General features: G+C 48.8%; 2 protein-coding genes across 9 annotated transcripts in view; one reads left to right on the top strand and one right to left on the bottom strand.

Moving 5' to 3' along the window:
- Positions 1 to 8,377, bottom strand: part of Dnaaf5 (dynein axonemal assembly factor 5) — an 81,519-nt gene extending 73,142 nt beyond the window's left edge. For both annotated transcript variants that reach the window (XR_015445280.1, XM_021254619.2), the window contains exons 1-4: positions 7,695 to 8,377; positions 6,794 to 6,978; positions 1,836 to 1,960; positions 1,034 to 1,152 (exon numbers count right to left, since the gene is read on the bottom strand). Coding sequence is in view for 1 of the 2 variants with exons in the window: in XM_021254619.2 (XP_021110278.1) it covers positions 1,034 to 1,152; positions 1,836 to 1,960; positions 6,794 to 6,978; positions 7,695 to 8,271 (1,006 nt within the window). In the remaining variant the exon portion in view is untranslated. The remainder of the gene's footprint in view (positions 1 to 1,033; positions 1,153 to 1,835; positions 1,961 to 6,793; positions 6,979 to 7,694) is intronic.
- The window catches only part of Prkar1b (protein kinase cAMP-dependent type I regulatory subunit beta), a 112,838-nt gene continuing 94,275 nt past the window's right edge, over positions 7,694 to 26,256 (top strand). Inside the window, exons 1-3 of one of the 7 annotated variants that reach the window (XM_013070574.3) lie at positions 7,734 to 7,800; positions 8,675 to 8,725; positions 24,794 to 25,002. In XM_013070574.3, the coding sequence (XP_012926028.1) occupies positions 24,826 to 25,002 (177 nt within the window). In that variant the 5' untranslated portion in view covers positions 7,734 to 7,800; positions 8,675 to 8,725; positions 24,794 to 24,825. The other 6 variants (XM_013070576.3, XM_013070575.3, XM_004840329.2 and 3 more) reach the window with 6 other exon arrangements.

Below are 26,256 nucleotides of genomic sequence, written 5' to 3'. Positions count from 1 at the left end.
GTAAGTTAGAATAGGCCTTGCTGCCAACTAATTTTTGCACCCTTTCCAAAGTCTGAATGTTTTCTCTTCTACCAGCTTGGGGGGCCGGGGAGCGACGCTGTCAGAGCACAGGGAAATGGTGGCCTGTGACTCTCAGGCTGAAGGGGAAGCAGGACCTTTGTGGCCCCAAATGTAGCATCAACCCCATACAGAATATGAGAAACTGTCTTAGAGCCATGCCCACAGCTTGCAGCACCGCTCCTCCCCTGCTCCCACACCCGCAGGGCGGGCAACACAGCCTCTCCCTGGGTCTGCTGGACCTCGGTTGCATTGTGACCCACTTTTCATCCTTCTCAGTGTCTGTAGCTTTACTCAACTTTCAGAGACACCTACCTGCCCGAGAGGGAAGGGGTTTCCAAGGCAGATGAAGCCAGAGGTGGGCATTAGGCAGAGAAGTATGGGGACAGGGGTAGGTTGGGGCGGCAAGCCTTCTTCACAGGCTCAGTGCAGACCCACCAAGCACACTACACAGGCACGAACGTGTGCACAGATCAGGGCTGGAAAGGGCAGGGCAGGTCCAACAGGGGGAAATGTGCTAAGTGTTAGAAAACGCATGGAAGGACAGACTTCATCTCACCTGTGAGCTACTGGTCTAGCTTTTTCTTGGTAAAAGGACACAGCCTCCCTACCCCACAGTACACTCTCAGAGCTGATGGGGACCCAGCGTGATGTGTCCCCGCTTAGGTGCCAGAGGGAATGGGTGGACACCTCCTAGTGGAGCATCAGGATGCTTCAGAAGGCCATAAGCTTCTTTAAAATAAACCTGGTCCAGAAGAGAAAGGCCAGCATGGAGCACAGGAGGGGTTGAAGAAGAAGAAGCCTGCTGCCTTCCCAGGACATGCAGGTGACTTTAGCACAGGCTGTCACAGGAGATGCAGCCCAACAGGAGAAACCCCCGCCCCCCACACTTCTGGAGCCTCCTGACTGAGCAACGCCCTGGCCCAGGCACTCACTCCCCACTCACACCCCGCCTGTCCTGTCCACCTGTGCTCACCTTGTTGGGGGTAGTGGGGTGGGGGTGGCAAGGCGAAGTCCAGCTTGTCCTTCAGGTCAGCCTCGTTCTCCTCTTGCCACTGCAGCCCCACCTTCTCCCAGAGGCTGGTGGCCAACTGCCTGTGCACAACAAGCAGAGCACAAGTCAGGCTGTGCCGAGGTAAGGCCCAGGGCCCCTGCATGTGCAAGAGGCCTGCAGAGCTGGATGGCTATGCTGAGAAGTGGAGTGCAGTCAGCAGGAATCAGTGGGTGAGAGCAGGATGCTCTCCCATCCCCAATATTCTGACTGGCTTTTGACCCTGTAGTGACAGTACTAACAGGTGGGTGATTTCCATCTGTGGGCCTGATCAAAATAGTAAAAAGATGTAACAGGCCAGGTGTGGTAGTGCACACCTATAATCCCAGCACTCCAAGAGGCTAAGGAAGGAGGATTGCAAGTTCAACCCCAACCTGGGAAATTTAGCCCCTTAGTGAGACCTTGTCTCCAAATAAAAAATAAAAAAGGGCAGGGTATGCAGTTCAGTCTAAAGGCCCTGGGTTCAATCCCTAGTAATGTCCCACCCAATAAATAAATAAATAAGATTCAATAATATCTTTAAAATCACGGAGACTATCTATATGCCACAGGATCTCAGACACAGAATGTGGACACGAGATTCTGAGGCAAAGAGAAACAATCGTTGTTGTGTGTGACAACCTGAAAAGCAAGTCTCGATGAAACAGGGAGCAGAGGAGTCCTCTACCGCCATAGGAAAGACTCCAGGCACCTGAAGATAAGGTCCCATCGCTGCAGAGCTACTCACCTGATCTCGGGCATCTCGTCACTGACACTGCTCAGCAACAGAGGGATGAGCTTGTGAAAGAATGAGTAGCGGTCCCGCAGAGCCAGCAGCCAGCCCCCTACCACAGAGGTCACTGCCTGTCGTACCTGCATGCAAGAGAAGCAGGCTTCGAAATGGGCAAAGAAACACCAAGGGCAGCTCTGAGTCCCAACATGCAGACACTGTTGCTGAAATGCACACAGGCTCCAGGTCTGGGCTCCTGAACCTCAATCCCAGGCCAGGCCTTCAGCTCCAGCAGCTTAAGATGCTTGAGAAATGCTGCAGTGCCCATACTCAGGTAGGCATCCTAGACTATGGCCTGGTGCTCGCAGCAAGGCCAGAGTCCCCTGTAATTTTCACAGGGGAAATTATCATTATCTTTACAAATGACAGGAGGTGGCTCTCAAAGGCTACTGAAGAATGAAGACTCCTCAGAGTTTAGCAGAGCTACAAGGCATGAAGTGATGGTCATACTATGACAAAAACCACTTGGGATAAGGGCAAACTTGAAGCTGTCCCAATGCCATGTGCTGGCAATACCAGAAGGCCTATGGGTCAGAGGCTGGGCTCCAAGAAACTAGACTGCAGCCCTGCTCAGTGTCACACCCAGTGTGGGCAGGCAGATTCCCCATGCCTGGGCTGGGCTGCAGCAAGGCCTGAGCAGCCCCTCCTGCAGGGCTGGTGGGGCTCCTAGACTCTGGACCTTGTCTTGTTTGGCCCCCAACAGATGAGGCCTCTTGTAGAAAAGAAACTTCAGAGTCCTCCTCATGAATGAGAACAGCGGGAAAGGCAGGGTTGGGGGCATCTTTTTGCTTTTGCCTCCTGTCTTCAGCTCGCAGGAGAGCAGTGGCCTCAAATCCTCAGCAGCCACTTAACAGTCTCACTAAGTCAAAATATTATCCTAGGTTTTTTGTTTTGTTTTGTTTTTGGTACCGGGGATCGAACTCAGGTCCTTGCACTTGCGCAGCAGGGGGCGAAACCACTGAACTAAATCCCTGGCCCTTATCCTACGTTTCTAAAAAGCAAAATGAGCTTACTTATTTACTCACAAGTCAGACTGAGGAGACCACCCCTCCACATGGAATTGGGCAACTATGAGTTAACTGTGTTATTAGGCAACTATGGGTTAATTAGGTAACTATGCTCTTTGTAGAATGTATCTGAGCAGGCATGACATCTGTAATCTGTTATCACAGGAGTGTAACAGACTCAGAAATCCTGCCAGAACTCTTTGCTCTCCCCCTCTCCACTGGTCTGCTTTGTGTAAATCCTGCTTGCTATATTCTCAGGGAAACGCCAATGGAATTAAGCTTCGTAGATGTAAAAAGAGGTGTGTGTGTGTGTGTGTGTGTGTGTGTGTGTGTGTATAAAAATTTTTTTTGTACCAGGATCAAACTCAGAACCTTGTGCTTCCCAAGCAGGCGTGGCACCACTGAGCTACATCCCCAGCCCCAAAAAGAGATAGATAAGGAAGCACAAACTTCTATTCAGGGCTCTTGAGACTGAGTCACTTGCTGAGCCGCCGGCATCATTAAAAGCTGCTTTTGCCCCTATCTTCATGATAAACAGTTATCTGTGCCAGGGTCCTCACTGTTTCCTGCTTCAATATCTGTGGGCCACAAGACTGCTAGGCTGGAGAATGTCACATGGAGCACAATCTATTAAATCAAACAGATACATCCCACTGAAGGGAGAGTACAGACTTCTGCTGTACTATTGTTACTTTCCCCTCAGTTCAAACGAGGTGGGAGGCAGGGACAGGCATGTGGCCATGTTCTTCTGCCCACACTCCCTAGAGCAGTGGTGGCAGAAGAAAATGAAAGTAGTTTCATAGTGGGGAGCACTCTGGGGGAATACTAAACATAAAAACAGAATGAATCCTGAAAACAGAGCATGCTGCTTTTGAAGGCACAGGGAAGCAACCAACTGATGACATCTTCCATTCCTGTGGACATGCAAACCTGCAACACTAGAGTCAGTGATGTGCTAACACCCACACTGCTGAGGAACAGAATGTGAGCCGCCTTCCTACAGACAGCTGCTAATGCAGTCAGTCATGTGTGCAAGGCCCCAGGTACACAGACACACAATTACAGACAGCTACTGACAGTTATGCTTTTTACAGGTAACAGGTGATAGAGCTGTACTATTTAGAGAGCTCTCAATAGTTACAGAATTTATAGACAGTTTTTTTTTTGGTACTGGGGATCAAACTCGGGACCTTGTGCTTGCCAGGCAGGCGGCGGAACCACTGAGCTAAATCCCCGGCCCCTAGACAGCTTTTAATACATAGTTCTTATTTGTTTTGGGGGGGGTTTTGGGTACCAGAGATCAAACTCAGAGCCTTGCGCTTCCAAGGCAGGCACGGTACCTCTGTGCTAAATCCCTGACCCCACAGTTCTACACTATTTTGAGAAATGACATAGCTACGACACAAAGATACCACTTTCTCTGTCAGGCATGCTCCACCCTAGGTTTAGGGAGGTGATAACTATCCTGGCTGTGGCACTGGCAATGCTGCTATTTCTTGCTGGTTCTTGCTCCTGATTTGTGGACCACCCTCAGCAGTTAGGGTCTTGGACTAGTGGTGGTGCTGACCCAGCACCCTGCCCTGCCCTCCTCCCGCATGTGGACCCCACCCCAGCTGGTGGGGAGAGGGGCTGGCATGTGAGACTCATCCTCAGGTGGCCCCAAGGATGGAATGGACATAAGAACGTTAGTGCGCGGAGGAAGGGGGTCTCCTGTTTGTGTACAGTCCTCAAGGGGTCAGCCCGGAAGGAAGCCTAGCAGTGGAGGCAGAGCAGAGGTGTCCCAAGCAGGTGCTGCACCACACCTGGAGCCCGCCTGTGTGTAGTCCCTGAATGGGACATCACAAGTGAGAAACTGAGTCGTCACTTCTGTTCCAGTCCAGAGAGTCAAGCGAAATCTTCTGCTTGCCACTTCCACACTGTTTCCTGTCAAAAAACCCACCTTCCATTGGGACACACTTCCATCCTCGGTCCTGAGGTGGAACCAGTCTAACCACCCTTCCAGTCCTGGCTTTTCTCACTCCATAAGCTTCTTCCTTTGAGAGTCAAGTGAAATCTTCTGCTTGCCACTTCCACACCACTTCCTGTCAAAAAACCTACCTTCCATTGGGACACACTTCCATCCTCGGTCCTGAGGTGGAACCAGTCTAACCACCCTTCCAATCCTGGCTTTTCTCACTCCATAAGCCTCTTCCTTTCTATTTTCTGTAAACTTGGACCAGGCTCATGGCCCTTTCACTCTGTTATTGCACACAGTTTAAGAGATAACCTTGAATCTCTGAAGTTGAACATTACAGCATGAAATTCCTAGGAATATTAGGGGGAAAAGGTTAAAAATCTTATAAGTCAGCTTTGCTGATAAGCACACAGAAAGACACTCAACATCAATAATCATCATAGATACATAAATCTCATACTTGCTAGGATGGCTAAAGTAATAAAATGAAAATAAAATAAGCATTAGTGAAGATGTGGAGCCCTAGCAAAGTGCTTGAACAGCTGGTGGAATTCTAAAACAGTGCGATCACTGTGGAAAATACTTGGATCTTCAAAGGTACTGTGTGACTCCATAATTCCACTTCTAGATATTAACCAAAAGTGGAAGCAGGAAGTCAAACAGATCCTTATACACAGGTTCATAGCAGCATTACTCACAGAAGCCAAAAGCTCCTTTCTTATAGTGCGATACTACTCAGCCATAGAAAGGAATGAAGCACTGATACATGCTATGGAATGGATAATCATAGGAAATATCATGTAAAGTGAGGGAAGATAGACTTGATTGCACCTATGTGAAAAGTCCAGCCAGAGTAGGCAAGTTCAGCAAGACAGAAAGATCACAGTCGGGGAGTACAGGGAGGAGTTAGGAATGGGGAATTACAGTCTATAGTGGTGATGGTTGCACAACACTGTGAATATAATTTAATGTAACAAATTTTATAGTACTTGTTTTATGAAAGTTTTAGAATAATGTAATATAACAAAAAGCACAGAACATTTTAAATGGGTTAATTATATGGCATGTGAATTACAGTTCAATAAAAACAAAACAAACAGGATCACTTGGTGTCTATGGTTGGGGCAGGAGGATGCCTGGGGACCATCCTAAGAGTCAGCTTAGCCAGTACTTGGGTGTGGGGCATCACCTGTCCTTGAGGACTCTTGCGTGGATTAAATGAAGTGGGTATGGTCAGCATGCAAGAGAGAAGCTGAAGAGTGCTGGATTTTTGTCATGAGAGGCCACTTCTCCCTCACCGGCCTTCCAGCCACTGTGGACTCTGGCCACTGCGCCCCCCCCCCCACCTAACCAAAGCACACATGCCTTTACCTGTTTCCTCCCTTTGGGACATAGCCTTTGCTCTGTGGTGTGGTTTTAGCAAACCACAGGGTCTCAAGTCCAAGATGCCTGGCAAGCCAGATTCTGCCCACAATAAAGCCCGTGCTCTGATCTCTACATGCTGGTTCCTGCCTGCCTGCCTGTCTCTCAGGGATTCCAAACTCCAACAGCAGGAATTATCCCCACAAGCCCCTCCAAGCTACCCTCCAACCACTGTGGCTTTCCAGTAAATTTGCCTTGGTGGACAGGCATGTGAACGATGAGCCTGCAAACTGAAGCACACACAGTTTAGACTTTTGCCTTAGGAGAGACAGTAATTATAAAAGTGATCATTTCCATATTGTCTGGAATAAAGAATATATAAATATGTTAAAATAATTCAGTTGCCCTACTTTCTCAAGACATGAAATAGGAACATCTTGTAACTGAGTAACGAGAGGACACTGGTGCATTTCATACCTTAATAAACAGAAAACGAAAAAAAAAAACCAACAGAAAACGAGTTAGCTAAACCAGCACATTCACATGATTCTGGTAGAAACAGAACAGACTATCTAGCAGAGAAATCCCTTTACCTGACAGACGTCGTCAAAGAGCCGCTGAGCAAAGTGTGAAAGTACATCGTCTATGGACTTCCCGTTTCCAAATTGGATCACTGTCCCTGTGGCTTCGATGACAGCCACCCGGACTTTCCAGTGCTGGTGGGAGATGGTCTGCATCAGGGGGCTGATCAGGGACTCCGACTGCATGTGGAAGTGGTCTGGGGGACAGGGAGGCACCAGTTACCCCGTTGTGCCTCATGCCACTCAGCTCTGGGGCTGTCAGCATCTGCCATCATCCTCTCCCTACTCAACATGAATCCAACCTGACCCTGAGGGCCCTTGCTGGCCTTCTCTCTCACTCCTCCTGTGGCCCTGATGGCTTCCTGAGCTCCTTAAATCTGGTATGCTTATTCCTCAAGGCTGGTTTCTTACTGGACAGAGATTTTTTAAATTAAATGTTCCTCCTCCAAAGAAGCCTTCTCCAAGCCCTAAGCAGCACCTACTGTTCCAAATCCCAGCCTAAGAAGAGAAAAGGAATATCCCTATAGGGTCAGAGCTGTTAGAAAGGTGAATGACCCAAACATGTGCAGGAGAGAAGCAGCTTCTCTCCACTGAGGACAGCAGTCCATGCCAGAGACAGGTGGGTTGGAGCAGAAAAACTGAGACAAAGTGGGAGGACTGAGCGTTTCTTCGATCAAGTTCTGTAACCTCTGCCATTAAAGCCATCGTAGGAAGGAGAGCCCAGCAAAATCAACCGACACCAGACCAGCTTAAAAAGGATTTCTGCTGGGAGTCCGGGAGAGAAGCGTGGATGCAGAAGTGACCAGGGCCTCACTTGGCGTAAGGGACAGAGGTCACAGGGAGGGGGCCCACCCGGAATGAGTCTAGAGATGGTGGGGGAGACTGGGGAAGGGGCGGGACCTAGGGGGCTCACCGGGCGTGGCGCGCGCTAGAGCGGCGGCGCACTCGCAGCTCTCTCGACGCACTGCAGCAAAGGGGTCGAGCAGCGCGCTCCGCAGCGCAAGCACAGCGTCGTCCAGGTGGGGCGCGAGCGCGGCACCCCCTAGGCGCACAGTCAGGCCTAGCAGCTGTACGAGCGCCAGACGCAGCTCCTCGCAGGTTTCGGGCGGGGGCCGCGCGGGCTCCGGCCGGGTCAGGCGTGCGGCTAGCGCTGGCAGCAGGCGCGGCAGGGCGTCACAGGGTCGTGCGGCGCGGCGCAGGCCCAGGTCTAGCAGGTGCGTGGCCAGCGCGCGGCAGCCCTCGGCGGGGTCGGACAGGAGGCGCAGCAGGCGCGGCAGCAGCAAGCGAGCCCAAGGGCCCTGGAAAGCGGCGGGGTCGGCGCTGGGCCCCGCTGAATCCTCCAGTAAGTGCTGCAGGGCCTCCAGCGCGCGCCGCCGTCCCAGCTTGCTGTCAGTTTCCAGCCCTGGAAGCAGACGGCCCAACACGCGGCTCAGCTCTGCCGCCTCCGCCAACTCCGCTGGGCCTGTGGCCCTCTCCACCTCCGCCGCCATCTTGCGCGCGTTTCCCGTCGCCAGGGGAACCAGCGCTCTTACGACAGCCGCTGCGCAGATTACGGCATGACTTCCGGCCGACGCGGCTTGCTGCAGGGCACGGGCCTCAGGGGCTGGGAGAGGATTTAAGGAGTGTGGCTGGGTCTCAGGGGCGGGACGCAGGACTCGAGGGACCCGGTCGGGGGTCGGGGCTGGGGGGAGGGGGGGAGAGCGCGTCCGGGACCTATCGCTGACGTTAGGAGCTGGGCTACGGGGCGGGTCGCGGTTTGTGGGCGGGGTTGAGGGTGGTGCTAGATCCTCGGGGATGGGGCGCGCCTGTCCCTGGGCTGGACCCTGCGGCGGCGGCGGCGGCACGCACTTGGTGGTTCCGCGCAGTATGATGTCCCCTCTCTCACTTGTGCAGGTGGGAGCCCACGTGCTCCGAAAAGGTGGGAGGCAGCGGCCGCTCTCGCTGGTGAGTCCCTGACCCCGTGCCTGTGCAGAGGATGGAGGGGTGGGTGACTCGTTGGGAAATCTAGGGGCCCCTTAGCGGTTCCGCAGATCAGGTCCCACCTTGTTTTAGGTCACCTGCTGCGTGCTCAGCATTGGCCCATCATTGGTCCTAGCAGGACAGATGCGCAAAAGATGGGGCAACCAACTGTGAAAATGTTCTTAATTTTCAGAACTGGACTGTTTTTCTAATTTGTTGACATTTTCTAAAATGCTAGTGATAATAGGGGTGTGTGTGTGTGTGTGTGTGTGTGTGTATGTGTGTATGTGTGTATGTCTGTGTGTGTTTGATACAGGGTCTCACTGTGGAGCCCAAGCTGGCCTTGAACTTGGAGCAGTCTTCCTCAGCTTCCTGAGTGCTGGGATTACAGGCGTGCCCTGGTCCTTGTGTTTAAATGTTTTTAAATGTGGCTAAGAAGTCTTGGGGAGTCGCGTTCTTCTTTCCTTCGACAGGCACCTGTTTGCCCAGGCAGTGTCTAAAGGGCTGACCTGGACACTGGTTCCTCCTCTCACCCATGTTGCTGCCTAGCTGGGAGAGAGCTAGGCTCTTAATGGAAAGATCCCACTAATAATGTGTAGCTACAGTGGTCCTGAGACAAGGAGCAGGAAAGAAGGTTGATCTCAGCTTGTAAGGGTGCCCTGAGGAAGTGATTCCAGAAGTAAATTCCAAGGAAAAAGTAATAGTAAACTAGGTCAGTGGGCTGGGGATAGGGCAAGAGTTGCTGATAGAATTGCCTGCCAGAGCAGAGACCCCCTGGTGGGTGTCACTGGATGGAATTGGGTGCCTCAAACTCACATGTTAAATTCCAAACTTCAGTGTTTCAGAATGTGGCCCTTTGGAGACAAGGCCTTAGCAGGGCTCACCAAGTTAGGAGGAGGTCACTAGAGTGGGCCCTAATTCAGTGAGACTTCTGTCCTCATAAGGGAAGTTTGTGAGCATGAAGTGTCTATCCACAGTTGCCCAGAGTGACCAGGAGGAACCCACCTTGTTGCCACCCTGATGCCATCCTGACTTGGACTCTGGAGCCCAGGACTGTAAGGCACCAGTGTCTGTAGTGTAAGTTGCTACCCTGTGGTCCTTTGTTGTGGTGGCTGCAGGAGCCACATAAGGGAAGGAGGCCGACACTATCCCAGGAAATGAAGCAGAGCTAAGCCACCATCTTCAGTGGTGGAAAGGGGAGTGGCAGGCAGGTTGAAGGTGGAGCTTTGGAAATCAGGTCTGAGTTTTTGGGGGCGTTTTTTTTTTTTTGGTACTGGGTATTGAACTCAGGACCCTGTGCTTGCAAGGCAGGTGGTGGAACCACTGAGCCAAACCCCCAGCCCAGGTCTGAGGGTTTGTTTTTTAAGGAACACCTGACTGGTGTTTAGGGCCAGGTTGGTACCAGCCAGAGAGTATGGCAGTGAAGCCATGATGTTGTGGTCAAGACCAGTGACAATACATGCTTAAATGAGCAGGGCAGGACTTTTTTCCCTGCTTTCTCTACCTAAATACAACTGAATATCGCCAAATAACAACAGTCAACGAAGAAAGGACCCGAGAGCTGGAACTAAGTCATACTGGCTAAGGACCCAGGACTGGAGGACGATAATACCAAGAGTCCCTGGGTTTTTTTCTCTTCTATGTACCAGTGTTGTGAACCAGGGACCAGAGAGCCCTGTCACCCAGTACAGCCAGCAGATAGACAAATCTTCAAGGAAAACCTCCTTTCTGACTGGGAAAGGGGATGCCAACCAGAGGCCTAGTGGGGAGCTCCAAACTCACTTTACAGTCTGCCCCAGGACAGCCAAAAGCTAGCCCTGCTCCCTACCACATAGGGTGTGTCCAGGGCCTGAGAACACCCGGCCCTCCGCTGTGGCACATGGAGACTCAGTAACCCCAGGCATCCAGGAAACACTTCCAACCCTACAGGTGACACCAACAGGGATGAACACCCTCCCTCTTCCCAGTGCCAGAGGATAAAGCAGACCAGGAGGGTGTTGCAAGAGTCCTGAAGACAAAACCCACACTGGAGCAACATGCCACAAAAGTAGGCCAGGATCTACACTAGACTATAGATCTACACACTGTAGACTATAGATCTACACACTATCATTGAGGTGGCTACCTGCCAGCATAGAAGAATTAAATGGGACAGGTGTCCAGAGTACATTTGAAAATCATTTGTCGTACCAAGAACCAGGAAGACCACAACGTGAAATATGTGAATTAAAGCACTCATTTAAAAAATGCTTTAAAATAGAATTACCCATAACAAGTAATATACATTCTTTTGAAGCAAGTGAAAAAACGAGCAAATTTAGCAAAGAAATGGAAGTTATAAACGGCAAATGGAAAATGGAAATCATAGGATTTGAAAAAATACAATAACCAAGATATGTCCATCATTGGAAGCACAGTGGAGATAATAGAGCAACAGAATTTACTCTGTCTGAGCCACAGAGAGGACATAGAGTAGGGGAAAAAAATGAACTGAGTCATAGAGGTCTGTAGGATAACAATTCGTACACCAGCATCCTAGAACGAGAGAGAGTGTATGTGTAACTAAAATATATTTAAAGAAGTAATGGCTGAAGACTTCCAAATTTGGTGAGACATAAATATACAAGTTCAGGAAGCTGAGCAAGCCCTCAAAGAATAAGCTCTCCAAAACTCCATACCTGGACTTGTCATATTAAACTTGAAAACTAAAGAGAGAAGAAAAAATATTACCAGCCGATGTGAAATGATGCATTGCCTGTAGAGGGGCACCCCTTTGACAGTAACTGTCTAATTCAGAGCCATGAAGGCCAGAAAAGAGGGGGCCTGCATTTTCAAGTGTACAAAATGTCACCTGTGAATTCTGTCCAATAAGACGTTCTTTGGGGATGAAGGAAGAATAAAAGATGTTTTGAGAAAAAGGCAAACCAGCAGGACTTGTTGCTGGCAGACCTACTGTGAGGAATGCCTAAAGGAATCTCCCTAAATAGAAAACTGTACCAGGAGAAGGCATGGCAGGAAGGATGGAAGCAGAAATCAATATAACTTACCCTCTGCTTCAGCTTGGTGCAGCTGAGTGTCTCCCATGCCTCAGGTGTTGAACTGTAATCCCTGCTGTGAAGTTTCAAGAGGGTGGATGTTTAGCCAGGCATGATGGTGCACACCTGTAATCCCAGGTGAGACCCAAGAGATGGGGAGAGGAGGAAAGGGGAGTAAAAAGAACCAAGATCTATTCAGTTCCTGTGCCTGCTAAAATGAATGTAAACATTATGTATTGGATAAATACATTTAAAAATATCCTATAGTAAGGCATGAGAGAACAGACACAAAATAGTAACCAAATGGCTGACCTCAGCCCTCCTATGCCAGTGACATTGATACAGAAAAGTTTTAGATAACTTAATAGATTGAATATTAATTTAAGGGAGTTGTAGAAGCAAAATAAGTAATGGGTTCTTTTAAGATTTGCTTTTCCCGTAACTCCTTGTTTAAGCTGCCGATTATCTGACTCTAACCCATAACTTCATTAACCTAACAAAGTTACCATTCCAGGGTGAATTTACAATGTATATGTGCCTATCTTGTGTCTGTGCCTTGTAAATAGGAACTGGAATTGTATTTACACATCAAAGACCACTAGGGATGAGATAATGGCTAAGAAGGATATAAAAAGGGAAACGCAGACAAAGGGGTCGGGGATACTGACCAGACTGGTTTCTGGCATTCCGGCCCCCCTTGAGAAGGAATTTTATTATTTTATCCGAATTCTGTGTCTCTGTGTATTTCTTTCCGAGATTTCCATAACAACATAAATGTGAATGTTCTAAACAGGATACTGGAAGGCAGAGATTGCCAGAATGGGTAAAAACCCACAGCCAAAGATGCTGTCTCTTCCATGCCTCAGACTTAGTGACGTAGATTGAAAGTATGGGATGAGAAAGGTGTGTCATGCAAACATTAATTTTTTAAAAGCCAAGAGGGCGGAGGATGTAGCTTAGTAGAAGAGCAATTGCCTGTCATGGATAAGCCTAGGGTTTAATCTCCAGTACTGGGAAAAATAAAAATAACAGGAGTGGCTGTCTGTGCTAGACCAAAGGAAACTTCTGAGGACAAAGGGACATTATGATAAATGATCAGTCCACCAGGAAGATACGGCAATCTCAAGTGTATATCCAACCAACAGTCTTCTCAGCACAGGAAGTAAAACCTAGGGGCTTAGAGGAGTCTACTGTGACCATCAAGGACCTCCACAGCCCACTCTTAGGAATCACTAAAATGATTGGACAATGCTACCTTCTGCCGGTAGTAACATGGCGAGAGATGAAAGACTGTCAAAGACGAAGAAATTCAGAAGACTGTCAGAAAACAAATGGAGTGCCTTCCTATAAAACAAGTATCTGGTTTTTGTTAGCTTTCTGTCTCTGACAAAATTCCTGAGAAAAATAATTTAAAAGGAAGAAAGGTTTACTTTGGTTCAAGGTTTCAGACCACAGTTAACTGGCTCTATTGTTAGACCTAAGGTGAGGCAAAAAATAATAGTAATGGTAAAAGGAAGAGTGGCGGAAGAAGGCGGCTCACCTCATGGGAGCCAAGAAGCAGAGAGAAAGAGTATGTGCTGGGCAGCTCTCTGGCTCTTTTGTGTGTGCGTGTGTGTGTGCATGCACATGTGTGGTAGTGAGGATTGGACCTAGGGCCTTCCCATTCACCTACATCCAGACCCTTTTACTTCTTATTTTTAGACAAGGCCTAAATTACCCAGTCTGGTCTTGAATTTGCAATCCTCTTGCCTCAGCCTCCCAGAGTGCTGAGATTGTAGGCGTGTGCCACCATACTTTGTTCTCCTGCTTTTGTTCCATTTGAACCTCCTCCTCCCTACTGGACATTTAGGGGAGGTGTCCTGTGTGCCATTTGTCTGAAAACACCTACCAGGACACACATAGTATGTCCAGAACCAGAAGTGCACTTATTTCCTAGAATTTTTCAATCTAATCAGGTTGACAATCAAGACTAACCATCACAAAATTGATACGGGTTTTTAATCCCAAAAGTAACATTTTTATTGACTTTTAATTGCCCATCTAGAGTAAAAAATGACAATTTTTTCCCAGAAGCAAATATATAGAAAGTTAAATCCAAATGCACCAAAGATAGGACTAATAAAGATAGGAACAGAAATGCATGAAGCAGAAAAAACACAATAAAGAGCCACGGGTTTGTTCAAAAGGAAAACAAAATTGGCAAACCCCTGTCAGGACTGACAAAGTAAAAAAATTTGCGCAAAACACCAATATAAGGTTGTGAAGGGAGTCATCACTACAAGTCTAAGTGTATTAAAACGATAACAAAAAGGGAAGAAGGGAAAGGAAAAAAATAGAAACAAAGTCTTTGTAAATAGGGAGGGATGGAAGGGTTGAAGGGAGGGCAGGGGAATGGGGAAAAAATAAGAACCAAGATGTATCATGTAAAGGGTACAAGTACCAGGGCCGGGGATTTAGCTCAGTGGTTCCACCACCTGCCTCGCAAGCGCAAGGTCCAGAGTTCAATCCCTGGTACCAAAAAAAAAAAAAAAAAAAGGTACAAGTTCCTAGTGATGAATGTAACTATATTGTATACCTAAAATGTACTAATAAACTTAATGAAAAAAAAGATAATAATATAAAGGAATCTGCAAAAATCTATATGAAGTAGAGAAATCCTAGGAAAACATAATTTTCTAAAACTTGCACAAGAAAAAACCGGAGATGTCTAACACTGTTAAAGAAATTAAATTTATAATTTAAAAGCTTCCCACAATAAAGACCTTAGGCCCAGATGGCTTTGCTGACAAATACTTCAAACATTTAATAAATAACTCCAGCTGGACATGTGGCACACACCTGTAATCACAGCACTCGGGAGGCTGAGACAGGAGGATCATCATGAGTTTGAGGCCAGCCTGGACTACAAAGTGGGACCCTGCCTCAAAAACAAAACAACTCCAGAAGCTGGGTGTGGTGGTGCATCCCTGTAATCTCAGCTACTCACTTGGCTGAGGCAGGAGGATCACCAGTTTGAGCCTGGCCTAGACAATTTAGTGAAACCTCAAAAAAGAAACTGAGGGTGTAGCTAGGTGGTAGAGTACTTGCCTAGTATGAACCGAGCCCTAGGGTCAATCCCCAATATCCCAAAACAACCCCTCAAAAAACAAAAAGAAGCCCCCCAAACTTCAAATCTTAACCTCTTTCCAAGTATAGAAACAGAGAACATTTCCCAACTCTTTGTATGAGGCCAGCATTGTAACTTTGATCCCAAAGAGTGACAAGGACATTATGCAAGAGGATTGTCACATATATCCACTTTTATTGAATGTAGATGTAAAAATTCTAAACAACTTTAACAAATCTAGGGGAAATGAATTTCAAAATCAAACAGTTTATTTCAGGAATGCAGGTTGACTGCATTTACTACATTGGAAAATTCAAGAAACTACATACAAAAATAAAAGCATTTGGCAAAAGGTAACACTCATTTATAATAAAACATTTAGCATATTAGGAGTAGAAGGGAACTTCTTAAGTAAAACCTATACAATTCCCACAACAAATACATTAAATTGAGGTAGTTTCCAAGAGAGCCACCACACCAACAGCTCCTTCCATCCCCGCATGCACACGGTGCCCTCAACGTGGTTTGGATCGTGGGCCTGCAGCTGGCCTTCACTGAGTGTGGCAGGAAGGGCCCATGGCCACATCCATCCTGTGCTTTGCAGAGACCTGGTGGCCACAGGAGTTAGGAGGCAGAGCAAAAGCAAGTAAACAACAGAAAGCTGGGAAAGAATCGAGAAACCAAACAGCAAGGCCAACTATGTCTAAATATTAGAAAACCTATAGATAAAGGTCACATTGTCCCTCCAACACTCCCCAGACCTACATAAAACCAAGAGTACATGCCTTTGGCCTTCTCACCTTGTTTGCATTGCATTTTTCTCCCCCTCCACCCCAGGTGGGCTTTGGAAGCCATGACACTCTACTGTCTGGTCAAAAACTCCCTCCCTCCCAACAGGTAGGCTGAGTCAGGTACTCTGTTAGACCTGGACTCCTATCAGTCCCCAGCTCTGGACCCTCCCACAATTCCAGGACCTTAAGAGACCATGCTCCTGGGATCTCTTCTCATTGGCTTGGTCCCACCCTTGGGAGTGTACCTTGACTTTCACTTTTAATAAACCTTCCTCTTGCTGCTCCTGAGTGTCTTGTTCTATTCTTTGTTCCGGACACCAGAAACCTTGAAACAACCCCCACCCACACCCCAGACCCTCCATCTGATCACAGTGTCACACGCAGAGGGTCCAAACCAAGAGGATAAGTGTTGAGGAGGACATGGAGAGAGCTCCAGCTCATCTGGTGGGAATGCAGGAAAACAGGCTGGCGGTTCCCTCAAAATGAAAGAAACAGGACCAATGACTCTCTACCTATCAGCTCCACATGCTGAAGAGAAGTGAAAGCTGGGATCAAACTGACAGCTGTGTGCTCCCTGGTGGTTTTTTGTTTTGCTGTACCCAGGATTGAACTCAGGGCCTTGACTGACACATTAAGCTACATCCCTAGTCCCCTTTAAATTTTTTTTTTTTTTAATTTTGAGACAGGGTCTTCTGAATTTGCTAACTTGCCCAGGATTTCCTCAAAGTTTGATACTCTTGCCTCGGTCACCTGGAGTGCTGGGATTTCGGGTGTGCACAACCACACCCTTAGAAAGAAATTTCCTTTCTAAGGCTGAACAATATTCCACCATAGGAAAGACCACATTTTGTATATCCATTCACCACCTGTGGATGCATGTTTGAGTGGTTTCCACGTTTAACTGTTGTGAACAGTGTTGCTAAGAACATGAGTATGAGATGAGTTTGGTGGCACACACCTGTAATCTCAGCACTCCGGGAAGCTGAGGCAGGAGTAGCTCAAGTTTGAGCCCAGCCTGGGTGACTTAACTAGACCTTGTCTCAAAAAATAAAAGGGCTGGAGATGTAACTCCGTATGAAGGACCTGGGTTCAATCCCCGGTACTGCAAAAAGGAAAAAAAAAAAGAGGAAGTTTTGACTCAGTGAATTTAGCCAAATCAGAAAGATGAATACCACAAGTCCTCTTACAGGTGACTAGAGTTGTTGACACCAGAGTTGTTGACACTGTGGCCTGAGGCTCGACTTTTCTTTTTGCAATCCTTGATGTGGAGTCTGCCCAATGTGGGGAGGCCATATCCCTCTGAGGATGGGATGGAATAGTGAGAAAGAAAAGAAGGAACTTTTCTCCTTCCCGTGTGTTCCCAGCAGAAGGGCCTTGCTGAAAGTGGGGAAATGTTTTAACTCTAAATCAGGTTTGCAATTTTAATTGTTTCACAGTACTGGGCACTTAATATGACTGAGTTGATATCTTAACTATGGAACTTTTAAATTATCCATGTTTGAGCCACAATGTGACAGAACTGTCTACATTTGTATCTGTCCCTCCTCCACTGGGTATGTTTTAGAGAGCCACAAGATGCAGGGACAAAAGGATTCCTAAGAGCCTTCTAGGAGTCTTGCCTGTCCAATGTCTTGGCTACATGTATTTAAAGATGCATCAAGCCAGTATAATAAACTGAACTTGGTAAATAACTTGGTTCCTTCATTCATTATTTTATTTGACAAATATTTTATCAGGTGCAGGACATTTCCAGGCATTCTCAGTGCTGAAGGATGGATCGGAGTGGGCACAGTGACTCCTCCAGGAGTTGGTGGCCCAGTGTGGGACAGTATTGGGTCAGTTGAGAGGCAGATGGTGGAGGTGGGACCTAAGGACTGGGGAGTCCTCAGCCAAGCATAGAAGCAGGGCAGTTGTTCCTGGCCAGGGTCATGGCCCTGTAGAGAGACATCAAGAAGCGAGGGCAGGGCTGGGGATTTAGCTCAGTGGTTTTGCTGCCTGCTTCGAAAGCGCAAGAACCTGAGTTCCATCCCAGGTACCAAAAGAAAGAAGCAAGGGCAGGGGGGATATGGGCTGGTCCCCTGAGGCTGTGAGAAGGTGTGGAAGAGTCCAGGAGGATACAGAGACGCAGCAGACAGCCATGGCCCCTCATCTGGATGAGAAAACAGACTGAGGCTGGTGGAAGAGGTGGGGAGTTGCTTTGTGGACAGCACCCGCAGAGGCTGGCCCTGGATTCAGGGCTGAGGGGGAGTGAGCTGCATGGAGGGCTTGCAGGTGCCTGGCTCAGATCCCTGGATAGATGGCGCGTCCTTCACAGAGGCAGGGACGCTGGCAGATGCCCAGGTCTGTGGAGGAGAGCACATGCCTGGTGTTGGGACTGATGGCCTTGAAGTAGGTTCCGCTTATGCAATGCTGCTTAAAGAACCACCCCCATCAGTGGGGCTGTGAACAGTGGCTTTTATGAAGTTTGCAGATTCGGTGGGTCTTGATGTCCATGGGGGAGCAGCCAGGAACCTGGCCACTGGCCACTCTTGGGGTCACCTGTCCATGATCGGCCCCTCTCCACAAGGCCACTCTGGGCTTCCTCACAGCAAGTGTCCCCAAAGGAGAAAGCAGACAGGGCCGCACTGCCCTTTATATCTGGCCCCCAGAGGACATGGTGTCTCACAGCCATCCAGGCGGGCAGATGCTGAGCACTGTGAGGGGCTGCAACTGTCTCGGCTTGGCTGTGGGGCTGTGCACCTCTCGGATCAGCACCCGTGCTGTGTCTCCCCAGAGGGCACTGTGTGGCTTGGGGAAGGACAGGCACAGTCTCTGCTCTTCTGGGGCTGGTGGAGTACTGGGTCGGATCCTGACCTGGGTGACACACTCAGTCCTCCCTCAAGTAGATGGTGTCCCTGGGTGGTAGAAGCTGTCACACTACAGTGAACAAATCGCCGTGTTCTGCTGGGGCAGGGAGGGTGGTCACCAGGGTGGTGAAGCCAGTCCATCCTGACAAACCTCTACTCCCACCACTGGGCACCTGGTAAAACCATTTTTCTTTTTAAAAACTTGCTTTTATTAGTACATATTTGCAGTACATAGTGTTTAGATTCATCATAGGGAGTAGGAACACAGAACACATCTGAATACTTTTTATTCCCCTCCCTCCCTCTGTCTCTAAATCCCCTTCTCATTTGCAAAAGATATGTTTCCTATTGTCTTATATTTTGTTTTTTAAATTATTTGTATTTTAAGTTTCTGATGCAAGTTATGTGATATTTAAGCTCATGTGTCTGACTTATTTCACTTAACATTTTGGTCTCAAGGGGCATCCAATTTCCTACAAATGACTCAAATTTATCCTTCTTTGTGGCAGAGTAGTACTCCATTGTGTATAAGTACCACATTTTCTTTATCCATTCATCTAATGGTGGACATATAGGCTGCTTCCAAGATATAAGTATTTTGAGTTATGCTGCTATAAACATAAGTATGCATGGATCATGTGAAGCCATTTTCTGAGGCATTGTAAGATTCTGGGATATGAGGTGGGTCTTGATACCCCCACCCCTGGTTGCTTCCCATCACTTTAAGGGTTCCATAAACTTTTCAGAGGTCGTGTCATTACTACTACTACTACTACCACTACCACTACCACTACTACTAGTATATTACTGCTACTACTGTTACTACTACTATTACTCTTATTATCATCATCATCATCATCATTATTGCTTTACAGCACTGGGAATTGAACTCAAGGCATTTGCACTGAGCTATATCCCCAGCCCTTTTTTATTTTGAAATAAGGGTCTTGGTAAGTCTCTAAATTACCTATGCTGAGCTCAAAATCAGTCTTCCTGACCCAGCCTCTCAGAGGGCTGGAATTACAGGCATGCTCCCCGTTTAGGTTTGTGCCTTTAACAACAGACTTGCCATTGTGGTTTTCGTGTGCCTGTAGGAAACAGTGACAATCATGAATGTTTTAAATTCTGCATCTTTTTAAGGCAGATTTAAACATTTTAACAGAGAGAAAATTAGTTAACTGGTTTTGAATGGGTAATATTTGCATGTGGTACAAAATTAAAAATACACTCAAGGACCCAGGAACCGGTGAGTCTGTCTTTTCCTCTCACTCAGATATATAGTTTTCCACCCAGAGGCTACCTCTGTCATTGATTGCTGCAGTGTCCTTCCAGAGATATTCTGAGTCTGAATAAATGGTTTCTCCAGTGCCCTTGACAATGTTGTTGTCAAAACAACATTGTCTGATTTTTGAATTTTTTGTCAGCTGATAGGTAAGCAATCTCTGTGTAGATAATTTGCATTCTCATTTTGAGTGAAGTTGGGTATCTTCACACTAAGTAAATTAACTTCTGTGTGATATATATTATAAACATCTGTATCTTGTCTGTCCTTCAGGGTTTTTTTGGGGTTTTTTTTTTTGGTACCGGGGATCGAATTCCAGTCCTTCTGCTTTCGAGGCAGGCGGTGGAATCACTGAGCTAAATCTCCAGACCCTTCAGGTTGTTTTATGGGGAAATTTCTAATTTTTTTTTCTGTAGTAAAATATACCAAGTTTTACATTTATGGCTTCTGGATTTTGTATTATGTTTCAAAAGTCCCTATCCACTCCAACATTATATGCTTTTCAACGTTTCTTCTATGACTTTCACAGTTTCCAAGTTTATAATTAATTCTATGATTTATCTGAATTTTATCTGTGTAAGGAGGAATATAGGGATCATACTTACATTTTTTCCTAGTTGGCTTCCTAGTTATCGCCAAACTATTGAGTTCTTTTTTCCAGCTGATAGACAATACCACCTTTATTAAATACTGTATTTGGGTTTATTTCTCACCTTTGGTTCCCTGTTTGTTCTCTCACATGCCAGACTTGTGCTATTTTAATTTTTTCTTATATGTTCACATATAGACTCACCCACTGCTCACACACTTCCTCCTGCAGCTATCTTCTTTTCTTGCTCCAACCCAGACCTGTAACTGGACTTCTTTTCCTCGATTCCTCCTTTGAATTAGTTCCCAGTGGCTGTGCAACAACCACAGACTCAGTGACCTGAAGCAACACTCTCACCATCTCCCGGTTTCTGGGGTCTCCAGGCCAAGCTGGCTGTGACCTCCAAAGGTGGGGATCAGTGCCAAAGCTGGGTTCCTTGAGGCTCCCCCAGGGACAGCGGTCCCCAGGTTGTTTACAAGGTTGTTTACAGTATCACTTCGTGCAGGCTGTCTATCAGATGTGCCTCTGCTGTTGACTAGAGGCCACGCTCAGTCTCTTGCTGTTTACCCTCTGCACACCAGCTCACACATTAGTTAGCATCTTTAAAACCAGCCAGGGCCAAGTGTGTTCACCTGTAATCCCAGCACTGGGGCGGGAGGATTGTAAATTTGAAGCTAGCCTAAGCAATTTATTGAGACCCTGTCTCAAAATAGGGCTGGAAATGTAGCTCAGTGCAAAGGTCCTAGATAATCCCTAGTACTGGAAAAACAAACAAAACACCTACACACACCAGCCAAGGAGAGCCCCCAGCAAGATGGATATTATGTTCCTATGTAACCTAATCTCGGAATGCATGTGCATTGTGCCTCTGTCACCTTGGCTGTGCAGGTCTTTGGTTAGATACAAGTCACAGACCCTGCTGTGCTCAGGGAGGGGCCACTGGGGCAAGAACTCCCAGAGGCTGGGGTACCATGGGAAGCAAGGCCAGGATCCTCCAGCAGTCTTGAAGTCTGCCTCCCACACCAGGAAGTGTTACCTAGGAAGACTTCATTGGAATCTGCATCCCACACCTACAGAAGGGGGAAGTTGCTCACTAAGGCTTCTGCAGCCACTCCACAAAAATAAATAAAAATAAATAAATAAATAGGAAAGAAAAGAATAAGACATGATAGTCCATGCCTAGTTGGTGTTTTCAACATAATAAGGAAAACAAATTAAGCCAATAGGTTTTATTTATTTATTTATGTATTTATTTATTTATTTAGAGGCTCTCCCTAAGTTGCTAAGTTCCCCAGGCTGGGATCAAATTTGCAATCCTCCTGCCTTAGCCTCCCATATTGCTGGGATTCCAGGTGTGGAACACCATGACTGGCTTCAATAGCTCTTCTCATGAGAGCTTGAAAGGCAGTTCTGGGAGTACTGTATGTCCCTTCAGGGCTCCCAACCTTGGGGAATTTCCCTGCAGAAGTAGCATTTAAGCTAGAACTTGGAGAATGACCAGGAATTTGACTAGCAGAGTGTGGGGGTTGCTGGGAAAGAATGTGGCTCTGAGGTGGAACTTTGGGGGCTTCGAGCATAACTGGTCACTTGATGGTCCTAGAGTCAGGTCTTGGGGGAAGGGAAAGCCCTAGGAACTGGGAGATGCAAATATCTCTGGAAATGTTTAAAGAATCCCCATAAGTACATAGGGTGAATCTTCCCCAGGGTAGATGGGACATTCTCAGAGTCTTCTACTGGAACTTTTGAATGGATAATTGGGACTTCAATGAATAATTACTGGGACTTTTGAATGGATAACTAGATCACTAGCTGCATGCTTTCCTAAAAGGATGGAGCTGCCTGGGCACCCATAAGAGCTAGAATTTGTCCCTATCCAGGAGGGTGGTGCTCCGCTACAGGTGCTCACATGGTATGTGACCCAGCCCAGTGAGAAACATTCTTGGCTTCCTCCATTTAGGGGAGTGGCCACTGATCATAACACTTAGTTAGCTTCCTTAAGTGATTTGTGCTCACCAAACATTTAATGTATGGAGATCATGTGCATCGGATCAGGGGGTGTATCCATTTCCATGTTTCAGCTGCAACCAACACAAAGAAAAAACCCACTGGCTTAGCAATAAAGGTATTTATTAGGCTAACTAGGCAGAAGTCCAGAGCTAAGGACAGCAGTGGGTGTTTGGGTGCGGCCCTGAGCCCAGTCTGGGTACCTCTGTCTCTTTCTTTGTCCTTGAAGATCCATCAGACAGTGAATGGGACATTTGGAATATTTGCCCTTGATCAAGCTACAGCAGGGGACAAGGAGAGTCTTAGAGGTGTGTGGGCTCACTCACAGGAGGGAGTCTGGAGAGGGGCCTGCTGTAGGGACCTGAATAGCCTGGAAAAGTCTCAAGTGAGGCTGGTGGGAACTGCTACCGCAGCGGGGTGAGGAGAGGGGCTCAGGAGAAGCCACCTCTGAGTGAGGCCTGGCCAGGAGAGGATACATTCTAGGGGCTCTGTGCCAGGAAAGCTGAGCTCTGTGCTCACATGGAGGTGCTTCTGATAGGGCTGTCCTTTGAGGTCAGCCAAAGAGGGTCCCCCAACTCCTCCCAGGAGAGTCCCTGCAGGGGACGGCCAGAGAACCTCAAGAGATCCCACAGGAGCAAAGCTGGCCCTAGAGCACTCCATCCCCAAAGCCAGAACACCCTTAATGCCAGGTGTCACCCTCTTGCCGGACCACCTAGAGGAGCCAGCAGGAAGGGGAGGAGGGCAAGTGGCCCCTGTAACAGCCTTGGGTTTGAGTTACCAGTGTGATATGAGCTTTGATTCAGGAGAGATGGGGAATTCCTGAAAAAGACCCTCTTCCCAGAAGTGTGCCGGTGGACAGGGCAAAGGCTGGGGCAGCCAGAGCTTCTTGTCTGGCCCCTGAGCCAGGTCCATTTGCCCAAGGCACCTAGGCATGTGTGCCCAGGTGAGTGAGGCGGCAAGTGAACGCGGACAAATCAACGTGGACAGGGGAGGGGGGAGGGGAGACCGGTACCTGTGGTTGGGTGAGTGTGGCAGGTGTGTGGGGAGAACAGGTAGGGGACAGGTGAATACTGACAGGTGAGAAAATACTGTGTAGTCTTTTTCAAGACCTGTCCTGCCCATCTGTCCTCTTGGGGTTTGGATGCCTTGTGTGTGGGGAGACCCAGTCTCTTTCTAAAGTCCAGGGCCTGTGGATTAGGAGGCCATTAACCCCCAGGATGTGGGGATGCCCAGAGAACAGGGTGGGGGTCCCCTGGCCACGGTGGGCTCTTGTGAGCTGAACTCCCAATGTGGGCAAACCTAGGCTCCCACTGCGGGAGAGTGGGTGGCGAGAGTACGGATAAGGGGTTGGGGGTCCGTGGGGTGCGGGCCTAAGAGAGATCTAGGTGCGCTAGGGGCCGGCGGCGCGCCGCGGGGGCGGGCACAGGGCGGAGCCGCTGCAGTGCGGACCCGCTCGCCGCGTCCCCGCGTCCCCACGTCCCCGCGCCCCGCGTCCCCGCGCAGCCGCTTTCTGCCTCCAGCACTGCGCATCCAGGTACGCGGGCTGCGGTGGGGGTCTGCGCGGGGCTTGGGGTCCTGGGGAGGCCTGGGCAGTGGGGGACCCAGTCCGCGGTGTCCCCCACCCCCGTCTCCGCCCCCGCCCCCGGCCTGGGAACTGGGCGGCCTCGGAGGAGCCAGGCCGGCGCGCCCTCAGCCCGGCCCCCATCTGGGTCTGGCGGGGGGTGGTCCGGCGGGTGCAGAGGCCAGGCTGAGCTTCGAATGAGGGGCAAAAGGTCTGGGGGCACCTTCCCCGTGGTCTGGAGACCCGGGTACCTCAGGGCGGGCTTGGACCTGGCTATTGTGACTCACCCGGGCGCGGGGCGCACACGGCTATTGTTCTGCACCCCCCCCCCCCCAGCCAGGTTTCCTCTGTTTTCCTCCTTGTGTTTCTTTTCCTTTGAAGCTGGCCACCCCCACCGTTGGCCAGCATCCCGTCACCATCTCCCCAGGATCCCTCCCCGGGTCCCCCTGTGGTGACATTTACATTTCACACAGGTGTTCCTGTAAGGGGGGAGGGGGAGGCCATTTAACACCGGGCCCAGGCCCTCTACCGCTTTCACCGCAGATTTCTCGGAGATGCTTTAGAAGGGGCTTCTAATCGCCCACAAGTTTTGTTTGCATCTTTTCCATCACGAAAAAATGTTTTGGACGGTGAGGCTTTGGCAGCTGGTACCATACAGCAAACAAGTCATCCAGCCTCCAAACTGAAAGATCTGTGACGAATGCAGAATAAATGACAGTCCATTGGGCCTGAGCCCCAGGGATGAGCCTCCTTCTGCTATGTGCCCTCTGCATACGTGTGAAGCACAGCGGGCCCCCGGAGACTCCCCCCAGCTCCTCCTAAGGGCATGTGGTTTGCAGTTTCTTAACAGGAAGGAAGACGACGCCTGGCCATGGCCTCGCCATCATCTTTCCCCTCAGAAGAGGAGGACAGTCTGAAGGGGTGCGAGCTGTACGTCCAGAAGCACAGCATCCAGCAGGTGCTCAAAGACTGCATTGTGCACCTTTGTGTCTCCAAGCCTGACCGTCCCATGAAGTTCCTCCGGGAGCACTTTGAGAAGCTGGAGAAGGTCAGTGCCTCCCCTACCCCCACTTTGTGTCCCTCTGCAGGTGACCTGGGGCCAGGGCAGAAAGCCCTTCCTTCCAGCTGCCCTTCTGGAGAGAAGGATGGTGCCTGGGGATCTCCCGGAAGTAAAGGAGCCAGGCAGATTTGGGTCTGGCTCCTCTTGTTTGGTGTCAGGTTCATCCTGTGGCTTCCAGGCCACAGACTCACCTCTACATCCAGGGGGCTCAGGGGGTTCAGATGCATTGTGGAAAGTGGACAGGTTTTTAGGTAATACATGGGGTTCAGTGGCATTTTCAGTTTGAGGGACAGAAATGGAGACCAGGTCTTATTATAGATACCACTGGCACTTGGGAAGAAGAAAGCAGCTACCAACCACCCAAGGGACCTGGGTGGGGCCTGTGAGGTCAGGCTCCATGTTGACCCACACCACAAATGTGTTTGGTAGGGGGCACACTGTTTGGCTCTTGTCTTCGAGCAGAGACCCTGTAATTCCTCTGTCCTTCTCCTCTCCCTGGCCTCTGCTTTTGGTCCTTCCTATGGCAGGGCCGGGCAGGGGCAGGGGCAGGGGCAGGAAGTTGGACAGGAGCCCCTGTGGCTCCATCACCCCTCCCCGCTGCTGGCCCCTTAGCTCTCATCCCACCTCCCTCTCTCGACTCTTCCTGGGTGTCACCTGGGGCTCCAGCACTTAATCTCCCCCCACCCCCACCCTTCAGAACTAGGGATGGAACACCGGGTCTTGCTAAGCTAAGTTGCCCAGGCTGGGCTCAAACTTGCAAGCTCTGCCTTAGCTTCCCAGAGCGTTGAGAATATAGGCATGCACCACCATGTCTGGCTCGCTGTGTGCTATTTTATTACACTGTAACTGTCCCTTGTCCCAGTCTCTCACAGGGACCATGTGGAAACATGGGGAGCCCCTGCAAGCTAAGGTCTGCTTTTAAGCACTGATGTGGGGGGTGTGTATCTTTCGCTGTCTACCCTTTTGACACGGGCCCTGTGATCCATAACCCTAAGGCAAAGGGGTGAATTTGTTGCTTTGTGTTTAGATAGTCCATCAAAAAACATTTTAGGGCCGGGGATTTAGATCAGTGGTTCCACCACCTGCCTTGCAAGCTGAAGGACCCGAATTCGATCCCTGGTACCAAAAAAAAAAAAGAAAAAAGATTTTAAACTAATTCATTTATTGAAAATAATTTTGAGAACTTCAGAAGCACAAAGACAAAATAAAATCTTCGTCCCTCCTACCTCTTTCCCCCTCAAG

The sequence above is a fragment of the Heterocephalus glaber genome, unplaced genomic scaffold (genome assembly GCF_053883595.1).
Source record: "Heterocephalus glaber isolate CG9 unplaced genomic scaffold, H.glaber_assembly_v1.0 deba00001610, whole genome shotgun sequence".
NCBI lineage: Eukaryota > Metazoa > Chordata > Mammalia > Rodentia > Bathyergidae > Heterocephalus > Heterocephalus glaber.
This window is presented reverse-complemented; position numbering and strand designations above follow the sequence as displayed.